General features: G+C 41.3%; 3 protein-coding genes across 12 annotated transcripts in view; 1 reads left to right on the forward strand and 2 right to left on the reverse strand.

The window, feature by feature from the left end:
- The window catches only part of LOC108050312 (lachesin), a 47,589-nt gene extending 37,916 nt beyond the window's left edge, over positions 1 to 9,673 (forward strand). For both annotated transcript variants that reach the window (XM_017131939.2, XM_017131938.2), the window contains exons 3-12: positions 6,558 to 6,978; positions 7,048 to 7,166; positions 7,349 to 7,449; positions 7,513 to 7,619; positions 7,686 to 7,859; positions 7,932 to 8,060; positions 8,468 to 8,666; positions 8,762 to 8,910; positions 9,012 to 9,071; positions 9,203 to 9,673. In XM_017131939.2, the coding sequence (XP_016987428.1) occupies positions 6,891 to 6,978; positions 7,048 to 7,166; positions 7,349 to 7,449; positions 7,513 to 7,619; positions 7,686 to 7,859; positions 7,932 to 8,060; positions 8,468 to 8,666; positions 8,762 to 8,910; positions 9,012 to 9,071; positions 9,203 to 9,318 (1,242 nt within the window). In that variant the 5' untranslated portion in view covers positions 6,558 to 6,890 and the 3' untranslated portion in view covers positions 9,319 to 9,673. The remainder of the gene's footprint in view (positions 1 to 6,557; positions 6,979 to 7,047; positions 7,167 to 7,348; positions 7,450 to 7,512; positions 7,620 to 7,685; positions 7,860 to 7,931; positions 8,061 to 8,467; positions 8,667 to 8,761; positions 8,911 to 9,011; positions 9,072 to 9,202) is intronic.
- Positions 9,674 to 9,711: 38 nt separating this feature from the next.
- Positions 9,712 to 11,933, reverse strand: LOC108050311 (prolyl 4-hydroxylase subunit alpha-2). Its single transcript, XM_017131937.2, has 8 exons — positions 11,784 to 11,933; positions 11,573 to 11,724; positions 11,309 to 11,459; positions 11,060 to 11,253; positions 10,495 to 11,003; positions 10,386 to 10,439; positions 9,945 to 10,110; positions 9,712 to 9,885 (listed from the first exon to the last, which is right to left on the reverse strand). Exons 1-8 carry the CDS (start codon positions 11,906 to 11,908, stop codon positions 9,827 to 9,829), a joined length of 1,410 nt encoding a protein of 469 aa, XP_016987426.1. The 5' UTR covers positions 11,909 to 11,933; the 3' UTR covers positions 9,712 to 9,826.
- Positions 11,934 to 12,481: 548 nt separating this feature from the next.
- The window catches only part of LOC108050259 (serine/threonine-protein kinase Doa), a 35,351-nt gene continuing 32,135 nt past the window's right edge, over positions 12,482 to 15,697 (reverse strand). For 6 of the 9 annotated variants that reach the window (XM_017131834.2, XM_017131835.2, XM_017131839.2 and 3 more), the window contains 8 exons: positions 14,997 to 15,063; positions 14,824 to 14,937; positions 14,666 to 14,756; positions 14,431 to 14,601; positions 14,200 to 14,369; positions 14,022 to 14,135; positions 13,742 to 13,950; positions 12,482 to 13,677 (listed from right to left, as the gene is read on the reverse strand). In XM_017131834.2, coding sequence (XP_016987323.2) covers positions 13,550 to 13,677; positions 13,742 to 13,950; positions 14,022 to 14,135; positions 14,200 to 14,369; positions 14,431 to 14,601; positions 14,666 to 14,756; positions 14,824 to 14,937; positions 14,997 to 15,063 — 1,064 coding nt within the window. In that variant the 3' untranslated portion in view covers positions 12,482 to 13,549. The remainder of the gene's footprint in view (positions 13,678 to 13,741; positions 13,951 to 14,021; positions 14,136 to 14,199; positions 14,370 to 14,430; positions 14,602 to 14,665; positions 14,757 to 14,823; positions 14,938 to 14,996; positions 15,064 to 15,697) is intronic. The other 3 variants (XM_017131838.1, XM_017131836.2, XM_017131829.2) reach the window with 1 other exon arrangement.

Raw genomic sequence — 15,697 nt, forward strand, 5'->3', positions numbered from 1 at the left:
GCATAAAAAATGAACAAGGAGGGAGCGAGAGAAAAAAAACGTGCAAACAGATGGGAGGATGAGTGGCAAGAGCCCGGGAAGATGGCCGAAGGAGGAGGGGCCAAGTGGCAGCAGCCAGCCTGCAGTCGTGCGGGAAAAAGGAAAAGGCACGCGCAGCCAAGATGGAAAAGGGGGTGCGGCCAGAAGGGGGCGTTCCACAGACAGCGGCAAATTCGCATGCAAATTGTGCGCGAAAAAAAGAAGTCCAAAAAGAAAATAAAGGGGGGAAAGAGCGAACATGAGCTGGCAAAACCCCGAGTTTAGAGTTGGAAATAACGAAAGACCAGGCCAGGAAAAACTTTTGCCCAAAGATGGGGTACATGCTACTCATGTGTGAGTTTCAACATAAATGTAAACAATAAAATTGTAGAAAATTGTTGAATAAATAGGGTTCACTTAGGTGGGGTGGGCAAACTGCCGGCGGAAAAGCTTTTTCTTGTCATCATTTCACGACTCTGCAGCCGCACATTTTCATTGCTCCCTCTCCCCCATTTTTTTTTGCCAGATTTTCCAGCTAGGTGTGAGACAACGGCAATTATCGCAATTGTCCCCAGCACTCATTCACTCACTCAAAACAGAGAGACGAGGCCAAGTCGGAGCAGCCTAAGCCATCAGCATTTGTTCATTCATTCAGGGCGGGGGATGTCCTGGGTGGAGCATTCCGGGGGGTGGCGTGTCCCATTCATTCGACTTACGCATTGTTCCTGCTCTGACGCCTTGCTGGCTTTTGTTGCTGAGCTGTGTTTACATTTACACTGTTGGCAGCCAGCCGGCGACGGCAGGCATCATTTCCATTTCCATTTCCCTGCCACTTGCCAGTCGGTAGTCGGTAGTCGGTTGTCGGCAGTCGGTAGTCCTTCTGGCTTAGAGGACCACCCCCTCCTCGCAGGCCATAAAAGCCCGCTGTTGCCTACTTTGCGGGGCATTTAGTTAAATTGTTTATTTGTCTGCTGCAAGCTTTTCAGTTTGTTCACAATCAATTAAAAGTCAAGCGGCAATGTTTAATTAAGCTAAAAGAAGCGCCGACAACTGCAGCCATTTCCCATTTGCAGTGGTTTTAATTAGTGTCGCGATCCGCGCGCCCTCTTGGCAAAAACAACCAATCCCATTCCGAACTCATCCTCTTGACTTGGCCCAAATTGAGTTATTAGATGCTCATTATCGGCCATTCCCGCTTCTCTGGCACTTTTTTGCCCAGCTGCAATCGAAAGCCGCTGACATGGAATATAAATTTGCAATGCCCTATCACACTCCCCAAATCCCCTTAGAAGTCGCCAATAATTGGCTACTAATGGTGGCACATAAAAACTTTTACCGACTGCAATAAAAAATCCCATTGACAAAACTTTTCTGCCAACTACAACAAATAAAAGCTGAAAAGAAACAACAGCAACTGCATGGCGAAAAAAAAATGGATGGAGGAAGGTGGCATAAAAACAGAATCAATTAACATTTTCATTTTGCGATTTTCCGCTTCAACTTTGCCCAGCACAAATTATAGCATTTTGTCATCTTTGTTGCTGTTACTACAAAAGCAGCCAACAAATGGCTTGAAAGTGCATAATAGATGTTTGTTTGCTGCCAAATGAGTGCGCGCGGAATGCTAATTGTAATTTAATTGCATGCTGTTTACCAAAACAGGATAATTTCACGCTTTAATGTCACCTCAAGAAGCCTTAATTACGGAAGTGTTTAATAAATATGGTATTACCCGAAAAACCTTTATCTTTGAGGTCCAATGAAAAATGTAATTAATATAGTACACTTAATCTATCCATTATTTTTCCTCAAGAGTTGGAAAGATGAGCCAATCGAAGTCAAACACTGAACTTTTAATTTTATTTAATGATTTGCATTAAGTGCTATAATTTTTTTTAAATTCCATTTCAAGCATCTCTTGACCCATAATCATTTTAGACTTGTCTATATAAAATCAGAAATACTAAAATCGCTTGGGCTTAGGAGTCTTATTAGACTCCTTATTAAACTAGGAAGTGACAAATATAACGTCGTTTTATAAAATGAATTCATCGTACTTCTGAACTCAAATAATATGGTTGCGTTATTTTTCACACCTTAATAAATGATTTCAAAGCTCTGGTGATTTCTGTGCCACTTTATATGTACATATGCGCATTTCTAAAAACAATAACAAGAATAAAGCCCAAAATACTGTCAAAATCCCACAAGGCCAGGATTAATAATTAACTTTACAGAATTAAGTTCTTAAAAATTAAATTTCGTCACAATTGGTTGCAGTTCAATATTGCTCTGCCACTTTTTTCCACCTCTTAATTATAATCTCTTTCAGTGCGCCGATGCAAAATGGTAAAGTGGGTAAACTGGGTAAACTGGCAGGCGTGTAAGGCCAATTCACAGTCATTGTTCTTGTTTTTTGCCGCGGATCTCGTTGTTATTGTTATTCGATGGCACTTACAAATGCGAGGGAAATTCATTGGGCACCCCGCAACGCTCAGCTGGTTCACCTGGCAATCGCACCTGGCAGTCGCACCTGCAGAGTGCCGCACTCCACCTGGCACGCGCATTATTGCAAACAATTTGCCCTGTTTGTGCCACCGGACAAATGACAAAAAGGACAAATGGCACAAAATATTTTGCCAGCGTCCTGGTGCAGGCAATCGGAAATGTTGCCAAAGTTCTACAACACACACATACATACAAATACTCATATGCCCGGCAGGCCAACATGCACACAATCACACAGGCAAAAAGGGCGCAGGACATGCACAATGTATGCACTGAGGCGAAGCTTTGGCGGCTTAGCCACGCCCACCCCTCCCTCCGTTGAGTGTCCTGCTCTGCCTTTCCGCCTGCAGTGTTTGTTTTAATTTAAATAAATGAGCTTAAGCGCACTCACAGCTCGTGATCCTTTAAGGCTCTACGCCCGCTCCTTATTTTATTTGTCCTTGTCGGAATCGCAGTGGCAGTCGCAGTCGTTGTCGTTGTCGTTGTCCTTGTCGCCGGCGCTGTCTCTGCCGTCTCCTTTTGTTGTCCTTATTTAGCTGAGCTGGCTCTGGACGAGACTATTGCCAGGATATGCAAGTGCTAAGCATTTTTAAGTCAAATTGCTTTGCCGAACATTTTGCCATTTGCCTGCACGACTGACCCGGAGTCCACCCGCATTCCCCCCTCATCCTGTCCCGGCTTTTCCGCTTTTCCGCTGCTTTCGCGACGCGTTGCTGACGTCGTCATCGCTCTCCAACTCAAGTGTTTGCCGTTGTTTTTGCTGCACTTGCTTCTGGCCGTTTTCAGAGGGTGCTCGCAATTTTGCCAGCAGTTTGGCATCATCTCCTAAGCCATTATTGCTCCTAATGGCTTCGCAATAAATTAATTAATTTTATTTTATTTATACTTATATTCAGGTTCAGTTTATTATGCGGCTGACATAATAAACAAAGAAATAAACAAAAGAGTCCCAAAACTGTTTGTGTTTAAGTTGCAACCCAAAATACACAAACAAAAAATAGGTAAATATTAAAATATGGTTTTCACAAACCGACTCTAACCAACTCTTGGTCATAACACTTTATTTTAACGCAATTATACTCTTTTTTTTAAACTAAGTTCAAATACCTATATATATATATATATATATTTGTGTTACCAATTGCGAAAGTTCAAAAAATGGATTTCAAATTAAAGGTCAGTTTAAAAATGAAAAACTAAAGACAATTTTAGGTTCTGAAAAATATTTAAATAAGACCTGCAATTAAAAGAAGCTAGTTTTTTTTATGATTAAAATTACTTTAATTTCTGAGGTTAATTGGAAGAAATGTATTTTAGTTTTTTAGGGAGTTCATTAATATCTGACTAGCCTAAACCCACTTTTTTTTACGTTAAAATCTTTTCATGCGATGTAGAGTATCAAGGGTTTCGGATCTCTGTGCTAAACTTTATTTGGTAAAGCTGCTGTTGTTGTTGTTATGGCTCTTGTTTTTGTTATTCACGCTGATGCTGTTTTAGTTGTTGTTGCTAGTAGAGGAACTTCAAAAGGCTTTTCCGCTGTGTTAGTTCGCTTTGCTGTCGCCTTTTGCTCATTTCACTTGCTCCGCCGACCTCGCGCTGCCACTTGTCGAGTTTCTCTTTCTTCACCGCCCACTCACACACTTTTCCGCCCCTTTTCGCCATTTTCCGCACTCTACCCTCCCCCTCTCGCCGATCCCCACTCCTTTTGACCAGGCCTGAAGTTTACCTTTGCTGCAACTGCGCTGATTTGCCGTTTCTTCTTTTCATTTGATGGGCGCAGCTTTTTGTCATGTTTTTTCTAGCCCATTCATTCTTCTTTGCTCAGTTTTTCCAGCTTGCTCTCTTTGCGCTAGCTTCTGTTTACACAGCAAATTTATTTATTTTCGCACTGTGGGACGCTCTTAAATATTCCGTCTTTTGAGTGCTAATGCAAATGTTGTCTGCCGGGCGGGCAATCAGGGGAATGGGTGAAAGAAGAGGAGGTTTTTACGCCGAAAGCGGCAGAAATCACTTGAAATAAGGAGCCAAGATTAACTGAGAATTCGTTATCAATCAAGGTAAATATGTAATAAGGGATGGGGCAACCGTGAAAGGAGCCATTCAATCGGAAGAGGTTTCTTTAAACATTTCTGATTAACTGTGTACTAATGAATCGTGTCACAAACAAACGAATGAATATATTATGGGAAGAGATTAATACGTGTGTGGTATGAAAAAATATATTATATGTAGCAAGTAAATTTTTGACTTTAAAGACACACAACTTCCTAAAAAGTTGTTTAATGCCTGTAAGCCCCTTGATGTTATTGCTTATTTCTCTATGCATCTACATTAAATTCTTGCATTTACATATTTTCAAAGATAAAAAAAACCCTTTGTAAACTAAATATATTTGTGTGACTTTTTTGGATGCAAATTATGTTATTTCGTTGTACAATTTTACGACTATTTATTTGACTTTAAATTAAACAAAAACAAAAAGGAAGCATACATATGCAAAAGGAAATGCTGACATGTGCAGTTGTTTAGTTCAAATTTAATAGCATTTAGTTGTAAAGTAAGTCAATAAAAGTACATAGATTTTGGTCCTGATATGAAAATTTTGAAAATCAATTAACATATGTAAGAACCATAGATAACTCAATAAAAAATCGTTGTTCCCACGCAAAGAAAACAACAATGATGTTAGCACAATGGGCTGGGAAAACAATTAAATTTAATAACCGTAGGTTAATCCACTTAGCAGAAAAGCAGATTGATTCCCCATACCCTTCGTCCCTTAACGACACTCAAACCCCGTGGCAAGTTTCGCCTGCTGCAAGCTCGAGTGCATCCCACGCCAAGCAAACATCCCTCACTGCAACACTCTGAAATTCTAATTTAATAAGTAAATCACATTTCCGCTTTTTGAATGTCGCCACCCTCAACTCCGGCGGAGTTGGGAGGCGGAACCCGGAACCGAGCTCCCATCACAGAGTTTTCCAGCTCCCAGTTCCCGTGGCATCGCATTGACACCTCGTCAGAAGTTCGCAAGACATTGCACCGGCGACTTGCTAACTGGTTTAGTGCAAATTCACTATTAGGAGAGCGCTCAATTTCACACTGGAATTAAATTACAGCGCATGCCGATGCGGCAAGTGGGTGGAGGTCGGTGGGCGGTAGCTAGGTCGGGACGCAGGAGCTGACTTAAAGGGTGGGGCGGGGCATGGTTGGAGATCCGAGTTTGTGGCGGTTTCGGAGCCACGGCAAATGAGCGAACACCTCGTTAGTTTGTGCGCCTCGAAACTTTTTTAATATTTACATTCATATTTTGCACCTTTCGCCTTTTTAACCGCTTTTTCACGCCCTCCCGAAAACGCGGGGCCTTCTTTTATTGCAACTTCTGCATCCTGCAGCATACTGACTGCTGGATGGACCAAGGATGCTGCCGAGCCATAAATTTTTGTTTGTGTTGAAAATTGCATTTGCCTTTTACTTTGTGTCGAGGCTGAGCCAGGGATTCCAAATTGGTGGCAAAAGAGGGTGGTGCACTAGAAAAAAATAGTGACTCAAATCAAAACTTAAATATATGTGTGTGCAATATTTATTTAAGTAACAAAGAATATTATACATATTTTAATTTGAGTCTAAGAAACTGAGAGCAATTTATGTTGCTTTTTAATTATATAATTCAATTTAAGATTTCGACTTTCCTCAGTGTATTGCATAGCTGTGTTGGTGAGATTGAGCTTGCCCGGCAGCCATATTGGATGCCCCTAAAAGCAGGCAACGTCAAATTTGTTGCAACGCTTGATAATCAAGTTAGCGATGGGAGGTCCTGCCACCAAGCCCAGCACCCGTTTTAGCCCCCTTTTCGGCCCCCTTCGCCCAATGCAGACCACCCCCCTTTTAGTGCACTCAAATTGAACAGCCTTTTGTGCTCGATTCTTTGCTTTTTTTGCTTTATCGCGATATAAATTTAAACCGATGATTCCGCTTCGAACTGGAACTGTGATTCTGATGTTTTGCTCGCATTTTTTGTTTACTTGCAGATGTCAATGGGCGTGGCAGTGGGACGCGAAGCGAACCAGCTGAAAATCAAAGCCCAATTGGCACAAACACGCGGTAAATAGAATTCGCAATCGGAATCGGAATTGAAATAGGAATTCGCATTCAAATTCAAATGCAAATGCAAATAGAAATAGAAATTGCCACGAGACTCCCACAGAAAAAACTAGCAACTAAAATACCCATAAAATAATAGGAAAACAAAGAGTGCCAAGAGAAGCAGCTGCTGCAGCAAATAAAAGAACCGCAACAGCAGTAGGAACAACAACCACTTCACCAACAAAAATTGCAACAACGACAACAACAACAAGAACAATATGGAGAAACTGCTGCAATCGACGCTGTTTGTCATCCTGATAATGGCCACAAAATGCGGCAGTGGCTCGACCCAGAACCAGCATCACGGTAAGTGGGCAGGGGGCAATTTAATTGCGAGCAGGGGACCCACTACATCCGATGGCATTCCTTTCGCAGAGGGCAATTCCCAGCTGGATCCCGATCCGGAATTCATAGGGTTCATCAACAATGTCACATATCCGGCTGGACGCGAGGCCATCTTGGCCTGTTCGGTGCGGAATCTGGGCAAGAATAAGGTGAGCTATGAGAATTTCACACAGCATAGGTATTGTCACCAAAAATATCAGCCACCAATTCCATTGAATTTACACAAGAACAATTTTAAACTTCGAACCTTGTTTTAAAATACGCACAAATATATATTTAAGTCTTTTTTGTTTTACAAAATACATTGTAATAAACACTCCCCTTTTAACAGGTGGGCTGGTTAAGAGCATCCGATCAGACGGTATTGGCTCTTCAAGGTCGTGTGGTCACCCACAATGCGCGAATTAGCGTCATGCACCAGGATTTGCACACGTAAGTTTAAGCCGATAGTTTATAGAAATTCTATAACTTAATGTTTAACCTCCTGCCAATCAGTTGGAAACTAAAGATCAGCAAACTGCGCGAAAGTGATCGAGGCTGCTATATGTGCCAAATAAACACGAGTCCCATGAAGAAACAAGTGGGCTGCATCGATGTGCAGGGTACGTTTTTAGATCCGAATTATTTTGATGGAACTTTAACTCACAAAAGATATGTTATTTTAATAGTGCCACCAGATATCATAAATGAAGAGTCCTCCGCCGATCTGGCCGTGCAGGAGGGCGAGGATGCCACTCTGACCTGCAAGGCCACGGGGAATCCCCAGCCGCGAGTCATCTGGCGCAGGGAAGATGGCGAAATGATTCTCATTCGCAAGCCAGGCAGTCGTGAGCTAATGAAAGGTGGGTAGCCCTAGAAGTCTATCTACACCCATTAAAAAATGCTTATAATTTGTGACTATGTGCCCTTTTTAGTGGAATCCTACAATGGATCATCACTCAGGCTGCTTCGTCTGGAAAGGCGTCAGATGGGGGCCTACTTGTGCATTGCCTCCAACGATGTTCCACCTGCTGTCAGCAAACGAGTCTCGCTGAGTGTGCAATGTGAGTTATTAAATATTTACCTCATTAATAAAATACAAACTAAAAAGGAGAGGTTCAACTAGTTCACTAGTTCTCAAGTCCACTTCAAAGATTATAAGTCAAATATTTTTGTTCAATAATTAAAACATTTCAAATGTAGTTTGTATATTTAGTTGGTTTTTTAAACTGTCGTGATTTGCTGTTTATCTTAAATGATTAAAGTTATTACTTCTTAATTGTTAAACGTATTAACATATGCTGATGAATAAAATATTTCGCATTTTTAAATTTGTTCAATATAAAAAAACCATTTAAAGTCAATGGGATATTTGCTTAAAAAAGCGAATAATAAAAGTATATTTATTATTCCCTTTTTGTTGTTCCTTCTCCTGAATTCAATCGTTTCGTTTCCATCACTCACTCCACAGTTGCCCCAATGGTGAGGGCCCCCAGCCAACTTCTGGGCACGCCCCTGGGCTCCGATGTGCAGCTGGAATGCCAGGTGGAGGCCTCGCCATCACCCGTCTCCTATTGGCTGAAGGGAGCACGGACATCCAATGGATTCGCCAGCGTCTCCACGGCAAGCCTGGAGTCCGGCTCGCCGGGCCCCGAAATGCTGCTCGACGGGTAAGTTCGGGGAATTCCGGCTACCAGACATCAGCGATACATATCCATCTCGAATCCATTCCATTCTCTTCCATTTCGACCCATATCCACTGCAGGCCCAAGTACGGGATAACGGAGCGGCGCGATGGCTATCGGGGCGTCATGCTGCTGGTGGTGCGTTCCTTCTCGCCCTCCGATGTGGGCACCTATCACTGCGTCAGCACAAACTCGTTGGGCCGTGCCGAGGGCACATTGCGGTTATACGGTGCGTATACGCAATCTCTGCTTCGCCATCTCTCCCTCACGGGTTTAAATTTGTTTTGTTTGTCCAATTTTTTTTCTCGGGGCGTCGGTTTTGTGTTGCAGAAATCAAGCTTCATCCGGGCGCCTCCGCCAGCAACGATGATCATCTGAACTACATCGGAGGTGAGTTCTTTGGAGGAAAAAAAACCTGCAAACGAAATATAAATTATTAAGATATTTAACAAATTTGTTAAAGTTATTTTCAACTTCTGCGACTAAAATCTTTGGCTTTAATGTCTTTTTCATTACCATAGGTCTCGAGGAGGCGGCTCGAAATGCGGCTAGGAGTAACCAGACGACGGGGCAGCCCCTGCTCGCCATGCTGATGCTTCTGTGGATGAGGCTGAAACTGAGAGCCGGGGGAGCGTGATATCAAAACTGAGAGAATCAGAGCCGGCAATCAAGTATTCCTACAGATTCCCTCGGACACCGACATCGACATCACTCTCTCTCTCGCCTGCGTTCTTGTTGTTCGTTTCCGTTTCCGGTTCCGACTACCAACTCCCACTTATTGGACCCGGCCGCCCACGCACACATACATATTGCCGGAGGCGCCACCCGCTGCCTCAAATATCATTTGCATACGTATCAGGAAACGCGTTGTTCCCACCCGCGCAGCCCCCCGACCCATTGCCAACTCCCTGTCCCTGCTCCCCGCCCCCCTAATAAATCTAAAGAGGATATCAAAAGTGGACAATTGGATGCCAAACCCTACCATTTTTCCCCTGCCCCAAATAATGTTACATTGCATATAAATTAAATATGAATACTATAAAATAGTGCATAAAATTTATTATCATAATATAAATAACGACAAAATTATTGAATAAATTATCGCAAAAGTGGAAAAAAAAACCGAATGGAAAACCGCTTTTCCTTTACTTCCGACATGGTTTCCTGCGCCACTGGCCTGACCCACTGATCCATTTTCTGGCCACTGTTTTCCGGATAGTAAGTAGAGGAGAAAAGAATCGATGAAGGACTTTAATGACTTACCCCACTGCGTTCCAAGAAGCACCGGACAGATGGCATGTAAACTTCGAACGTCACAATTCCCGAAATTGTCAGTGCTGTGCCAAACCAATGCCGATCCACTTGCAGGTTTAAAGGCAAATTTCAAATCCGGAAAAGAAGCATATCCGCCCATCTCAACATCACTTAGCTAGGAAAGGGGAAGTCAATACTTTAAATTTTAGTCTAATTTAGTTGCCTGCAGCTGATGAATACTAACAAATGATAAACATACACTTTTATTATTTATGCAAGAAGTAAATTGATTGTGATTTTAAGCTTTTTATGTCGTTTGGTAAATATTGTCTTTTCATTAAATCTGCAAAGCTAATATTCAAGGAAATATTTGTTCAACTACCTAACTATTTTTTGTCATATTATTTTGATATTGTTTTTATTCGCTAAGATATTGAAAAGGAAACTTACAAAAAGCTGGACAGTGACCGTGCGATATTTTGTGGTAAAAGGTTCAACAAATTCCTAGAAAATAAAAAGTTCCACATAAAGCACCTAGAGTAATATAAACCAGACTAACCTTGGGCTGCTCGCAGTCCAAGTGGATGAATTGCTGTCCTCCAATGCCATAGTTGAAAACTGTCAGAGGTTTGCTATCTTCCAAGTCGAATCCTGTCATATCTTCAATCCTTCGGTGAAGTCGCCTTACATGATCAGAGGCATTGGCCTCCACTTCGGCCTCAACGCCAGCCGGATCTACCTGCCTCTGCTCTAACCTGGATCGTGTATGGTATAATAAATCCTCCTGTTCTTCTTTTAATACGACATCATGATATAGGGCAATGAAAGGCTCATGGTTAAGTTGTTCAAGCTTCAAAGGAGCTAGGCGAAGAAATGGGTCACTTTCTGTAAAATAACTACAACGAAGGGAGGAGTTCCTCGAAAGAGGGTTTTTTCCACGACAGTTGTCCACGTGCACAAGCATGTGAGCCAAGTTATCAATCAAGTGATTGGCCAGCTTAGTATTGTCATCCTTGGAGGCACACGCTACTGACAATTTCAGGGCAGCTTGACTAGCTGGTAAATCATCTACATAATTAACAACTCGAATGATAAAGTCTAACTCTGTTTTCATAATGACTTACGCATAGAAAGCAAAGTTAGGCCTAATTTCTCATAGATTTGAGAACGACCTGCTAGAAGTAACCTATTTACAGGATCCAATTGATCATTATACTGATCCACGGACACAATCAGCCATTTGCAGGCCAGTTTACCTTTTTGCAGCCTCTCTAAATGAGTACCCAAAGCGAAGCAATCTGCGGAACTCAGCGTGGAGCTTTTGATAAATAGAAATAAGATAGGTCAAAGGGCTTATAGTGTATAACACTCACTTGTACTGTGTACCATATAGTTTTCCATTGGCCATTTCGCTTGCTTCTAGGCCATAAACGCCCTGAAAGCGAATTAAGCCAGTTGCAGCCATATGCATTTCCAGTGCTGAAATACTAGTCAAATCCCTTTCTAATAATTTTTGAAGAGGACCTGCCCATCAAAAGTTTTATTATTAATTTTAAAGATTACCTTGATTTTTTAAGATAAATCAAAAAATTCTTATATTACATATCTTTTGGACTTAAGTCGTAGAATGGACTTACCCTGGCCTAGCTCCTGTCGAGCAAACTCCATCAACTTTGGAGCATCTGTGTACATCCGTCGCATGAGAGGAAAACTTATGAGGGGATTGGCCACATAGGTCGTAGGATCTGCAGGCCCTTGCTCTCTCCTCGTCTTCCATTCTTTCTGAAAACTTAAACAATAGACATTTCTATGCCATATAATTGCCAATAATGTTAACAAATCACCTACGTCCGCATTGTATTTACTTTAAGCTGCAATTCCCTTGCATACTGACGCATATGTCCTATAAGTTCGTCCTCTATTTGTAGCAGGGATGCCATTTCACGTGTCGATGTGGCATAATGCATGTCCATAGCACTCGCCACTCCGAGAAAGAAAATTGACCAGCAAGGGCTCATCATGATAACTGAATGTGAATGTTTTAAAGAGCTTTAATATGCATATTACCAGCTATGTAATTGCAATTTGTTGGTTGGTAAACATTAAAGTTTTTCCTTACAAAAAAAAATAATTTAGTTTTTTTATTCTGTAAATCGGAATTGTCGGTACATAAACAAATCCAGCAACAGCGCGTCAGCTATGCTTCTATTAGCATATTTTTTGCAGGGCAATTACTTTTACAAATTCTGAAATAACAAGTTAATATAAAACCTTTGTGGTTAAATAAAATTAAATAAATCACAATTGATTGCTATGGCTGCTATGGAACACAGTGTGAAACATTTATTGGTGAGCATCACTTATCAACGTTTGTCCCAACGAAACCCCAAAAGTATTCAACACCAAATCAGCAATCAGAAAATAGATTAACCTCCAATAGTATGCCATAACTCTTAAGAAATCGTATTAAACTGGGTTTTTGGGACGATATTTTGTCTTCTTTCTCAGACGATTTACTCCATTAATTAAAAACAAAGTTTTGTAAATTCTTTTTTATTTAAGATTTATTTCAATTTTTAATAACTTGACAATATTGGTTTTTTTATCTTATATGCTGGTTGATCGGGTTAAATTGCAAATAATGTAATTTATAATTAATATTTATGTAATATTAAACTAACTCACAATCATTTGAATTAAGTATGTAGTATAGTATATTTAAATATACCATGGGGCTCATACGATGTGTGTAGAAATGTGTGAATGGGTTGATCTTTCGATATTCGATAATAAAACGAAAGCGAACAAAACAGGCCGGCGATGGTTCTACACATTTCAAAACGTATTCTTAGAGAGATGACTCTGGGCTGCTACTGAATTTACACAAAATGCGCTGCGATAGCTGAAGTGTACACAGGGCGGCATAACAATTGCTCTTTACATTTACAATTATCCGTACATTCGTGGGTGGTGTACATAATGGCTTGCATTAGCTTACAGTTCACGCTCTCGAAATGGTGTATTAATTATAAATTAGTCGGCTCCCATTGCTGTGACAGTGTACATATGGGGATGCATTTCAACTAGCGTGTAAGCGACTTTCTTATTTTACAACTACATTTTTATATTCCATTAATCGGTTTCGCAGTCGGTTCAATTTGTCTCCTCTACCTTGGGGGTGTGGGTTTGGACAATTCAAAACATTTACAAATAGGTTCAAGTGCCGGGGGGACGCACCGTACTATCAATATTTTACACGATTTGGTTATCATTACAGAACAAAACACCGTTTGCGGGTATGGTACAATGCACAAAGCGCAAGCGTAGCGCTACACAGCTCTAAATGATGCACAGCAACATGTGCGCGAAATATTAGGAAACAATGGATCATATGGATCTAAGGATTTTTGTATAATAAACATTTATACAAGTCAAGTTCAAAAAATTTAGAATAAAAGACTTTAGCACTTAAAATAGGGTTTTGCCGTAAAGTTGGTGGTTTACTCTACGAGGCTGGTGCAATCCGTTGCTGGACGACTGCTTTGAGTGTATGTTTGCATGAGTGGGTGCTTGATAAGCGCCGTCTGTCAACAATAACCAAATCGCTGTAATTCTCATCTGGAGAGGCTGTGCGACCGTTCGCGGCTGCTGCTGCCCGACGAGAGGGGCTGTTTGTTACTCACTTCTCCCACTCGATGGTGCGGTGGCAGCCTGTCGAAGAACGGATGGCGCAGGGCCTCACCTGGAACGAAACATTATATAATTTAGCATGTTAGTTAATCGACAAGTCTGTGGTGCCAGCTTACCTAACGTGATGCGGGACGAGGGCTCGTACTCCAGCATCTTTTTGATCAGACCGAAGAGCTCACAGTGGTCCTCGCTGTCGCTCAGCTGGCACAGGAACAACGGCTTGCAGTGATCACGGACGTAGCGACCAGCACTGGACTTCTCATCCCAATCCAACTTACCATGATAGAAGTACTTTGTTTTGGTTTTGCTATAAAGAGTATGGTTGCTAAACGTTAAACGATTTCGGTGAAGGGAACTGCGCCTTGGGAAATAAAAGCATGAGCTGCATTGTATTACCGTGCCATGCGATATGGTATTTGTCCCAAGATTCGCTCCATCATGGCCAGGTGCTCACGATTGTCGTGCGTTTGGAAGAGCGTGATGCCCAGATACAGTTCGAACAAGATGCAGCTGTTGGCGAAATTTCGGAGATCATTCAATATGTGCATACATAAAATGACAATCCGATTCTTACCCAATAGACCAAACATCACATGGCTGTGACCACCCCAGCTCCAGTATGACTTCGGGCGCGCGGTAATGTCGCGTCGAGACAATTGTGCTGTGGTGCTCGTGGTCGAAGGTGGCCGACCCAAAGTCAATAAGACGAACATCCGTATTCTTGACGCGGCGCACCTCGCGGTTCTGTGGGGTAGAAGAGCATAAGTCTGAATGTTTGAATCCATATTGTTCTGGCTGTACTTACAATCTTATGATTATAGTGAGCAGTATAATCCGAATCGACAAAGAGTATGTTTTCCGGCTTGAGATCTGTGTGCGTTAAACGATTGTCATGAAGAAATTTCACGGAGTAGCATAATTGATAGGCCATGTGGCGCACTTGGTCCAGCGAGTATGGCTCATAGTTGTTCTCACGCTGTAAAGATTTAATAAAAACTTTAACGAACAAAACCCATCTAAGAACCAAAGCTATTACTTACCAAAAAATCGAAAACACTAAGCCCCAACATTTCAAAAACTATACACATGTGTCCATGATAATCAAACCAGTCAATCATTTTCACGCACAAACTGGAATAGTAAAAACATTATTTGTTTAATTTTCGGATTATTTAAAAATAAAATTTCTTAAGCTTACTGATCGCAATGCGGATCCTTTTGGGCAATCTTTTCCAAGGCATTAATTTCCAGCTTGGCAGCTTCACGGTACTTTTCCACGTTCTTAATAATCTTTAAGGCCATGCAGTAATCACTGAAACGATTGAGAACGTTTTGTATTGCTCTAATTAATTCACAAATAGAGGATCTTACCGCTCCATGTCTTTGACCTTGACCACACGTCCGAAAGTTCCCTCTCCCAGTGTGGCCATGATCTTATCTGAAATTCGGGAAAAGGATAGCATGTTGTAGTAGGGTTTCGAACAAGGCTGTCGAGAGTGTTAATTGTTAGCTGTCTGTTTTATTTTTCTTGTTCTAAAGCTAAACCTGTAGCTATAACTAAATATTTGATGAGGGCTGGGCAAATTACTAATTTGGACTCTAAGCTGAGTGTACGGAAAGGTAGTATTTTCAATATTATTTCATTAATTATGGCGACAAAGTTCGTGTTCGGTTTATGTGTAAAAACTTCCCAGATGAATTTCGTGGTTGGGGGAAATTTTGTTGCCGGTAAAAGTTAAACTTAGAGTCGTCAAAGACAAATTTCGGAAGTTGAAACGGTTTTCGCGAAACTGACGAAAATTGTGTGAAAATTTTCAATTGTTGTTTTGTCCTTCTCTTTTTTCGTTCGAAATTGTCTTAATTTCCCGATTGCACGCGACGCGATTTTGGTCTTGTTGTGTGATAATTAAGAAATAATAAAGAAAACTTGGAAATATTTTAAACTAAAAGAGAGTTATAAGAAGAAGAGAAGTGTGTGACTGGTGGCTTTTGCCTCTCATTATTTTTCTTCACTTTTTTTTTTAAAGTTTTCTGATTGTTTTCTAAACATAAGTATGGAAAAATTAAAAACC

Source organism: Drosophila rhopaloa, unplaced genomic scaffold (genome assembly GCF_018152115.1).
Source record: "Drosophila rhopaloa isolate 14029-0021.01 unplaced genomic scaffold, ASM1815211v1 contig_178, whole genome shotgun sequence".
Lineage (NCBI taxonomy): Eukaryota > Metazoa > Arthropoda > Insecta > Diptera > Drosophilidae > Drosophila > Drosophila rhopaloa.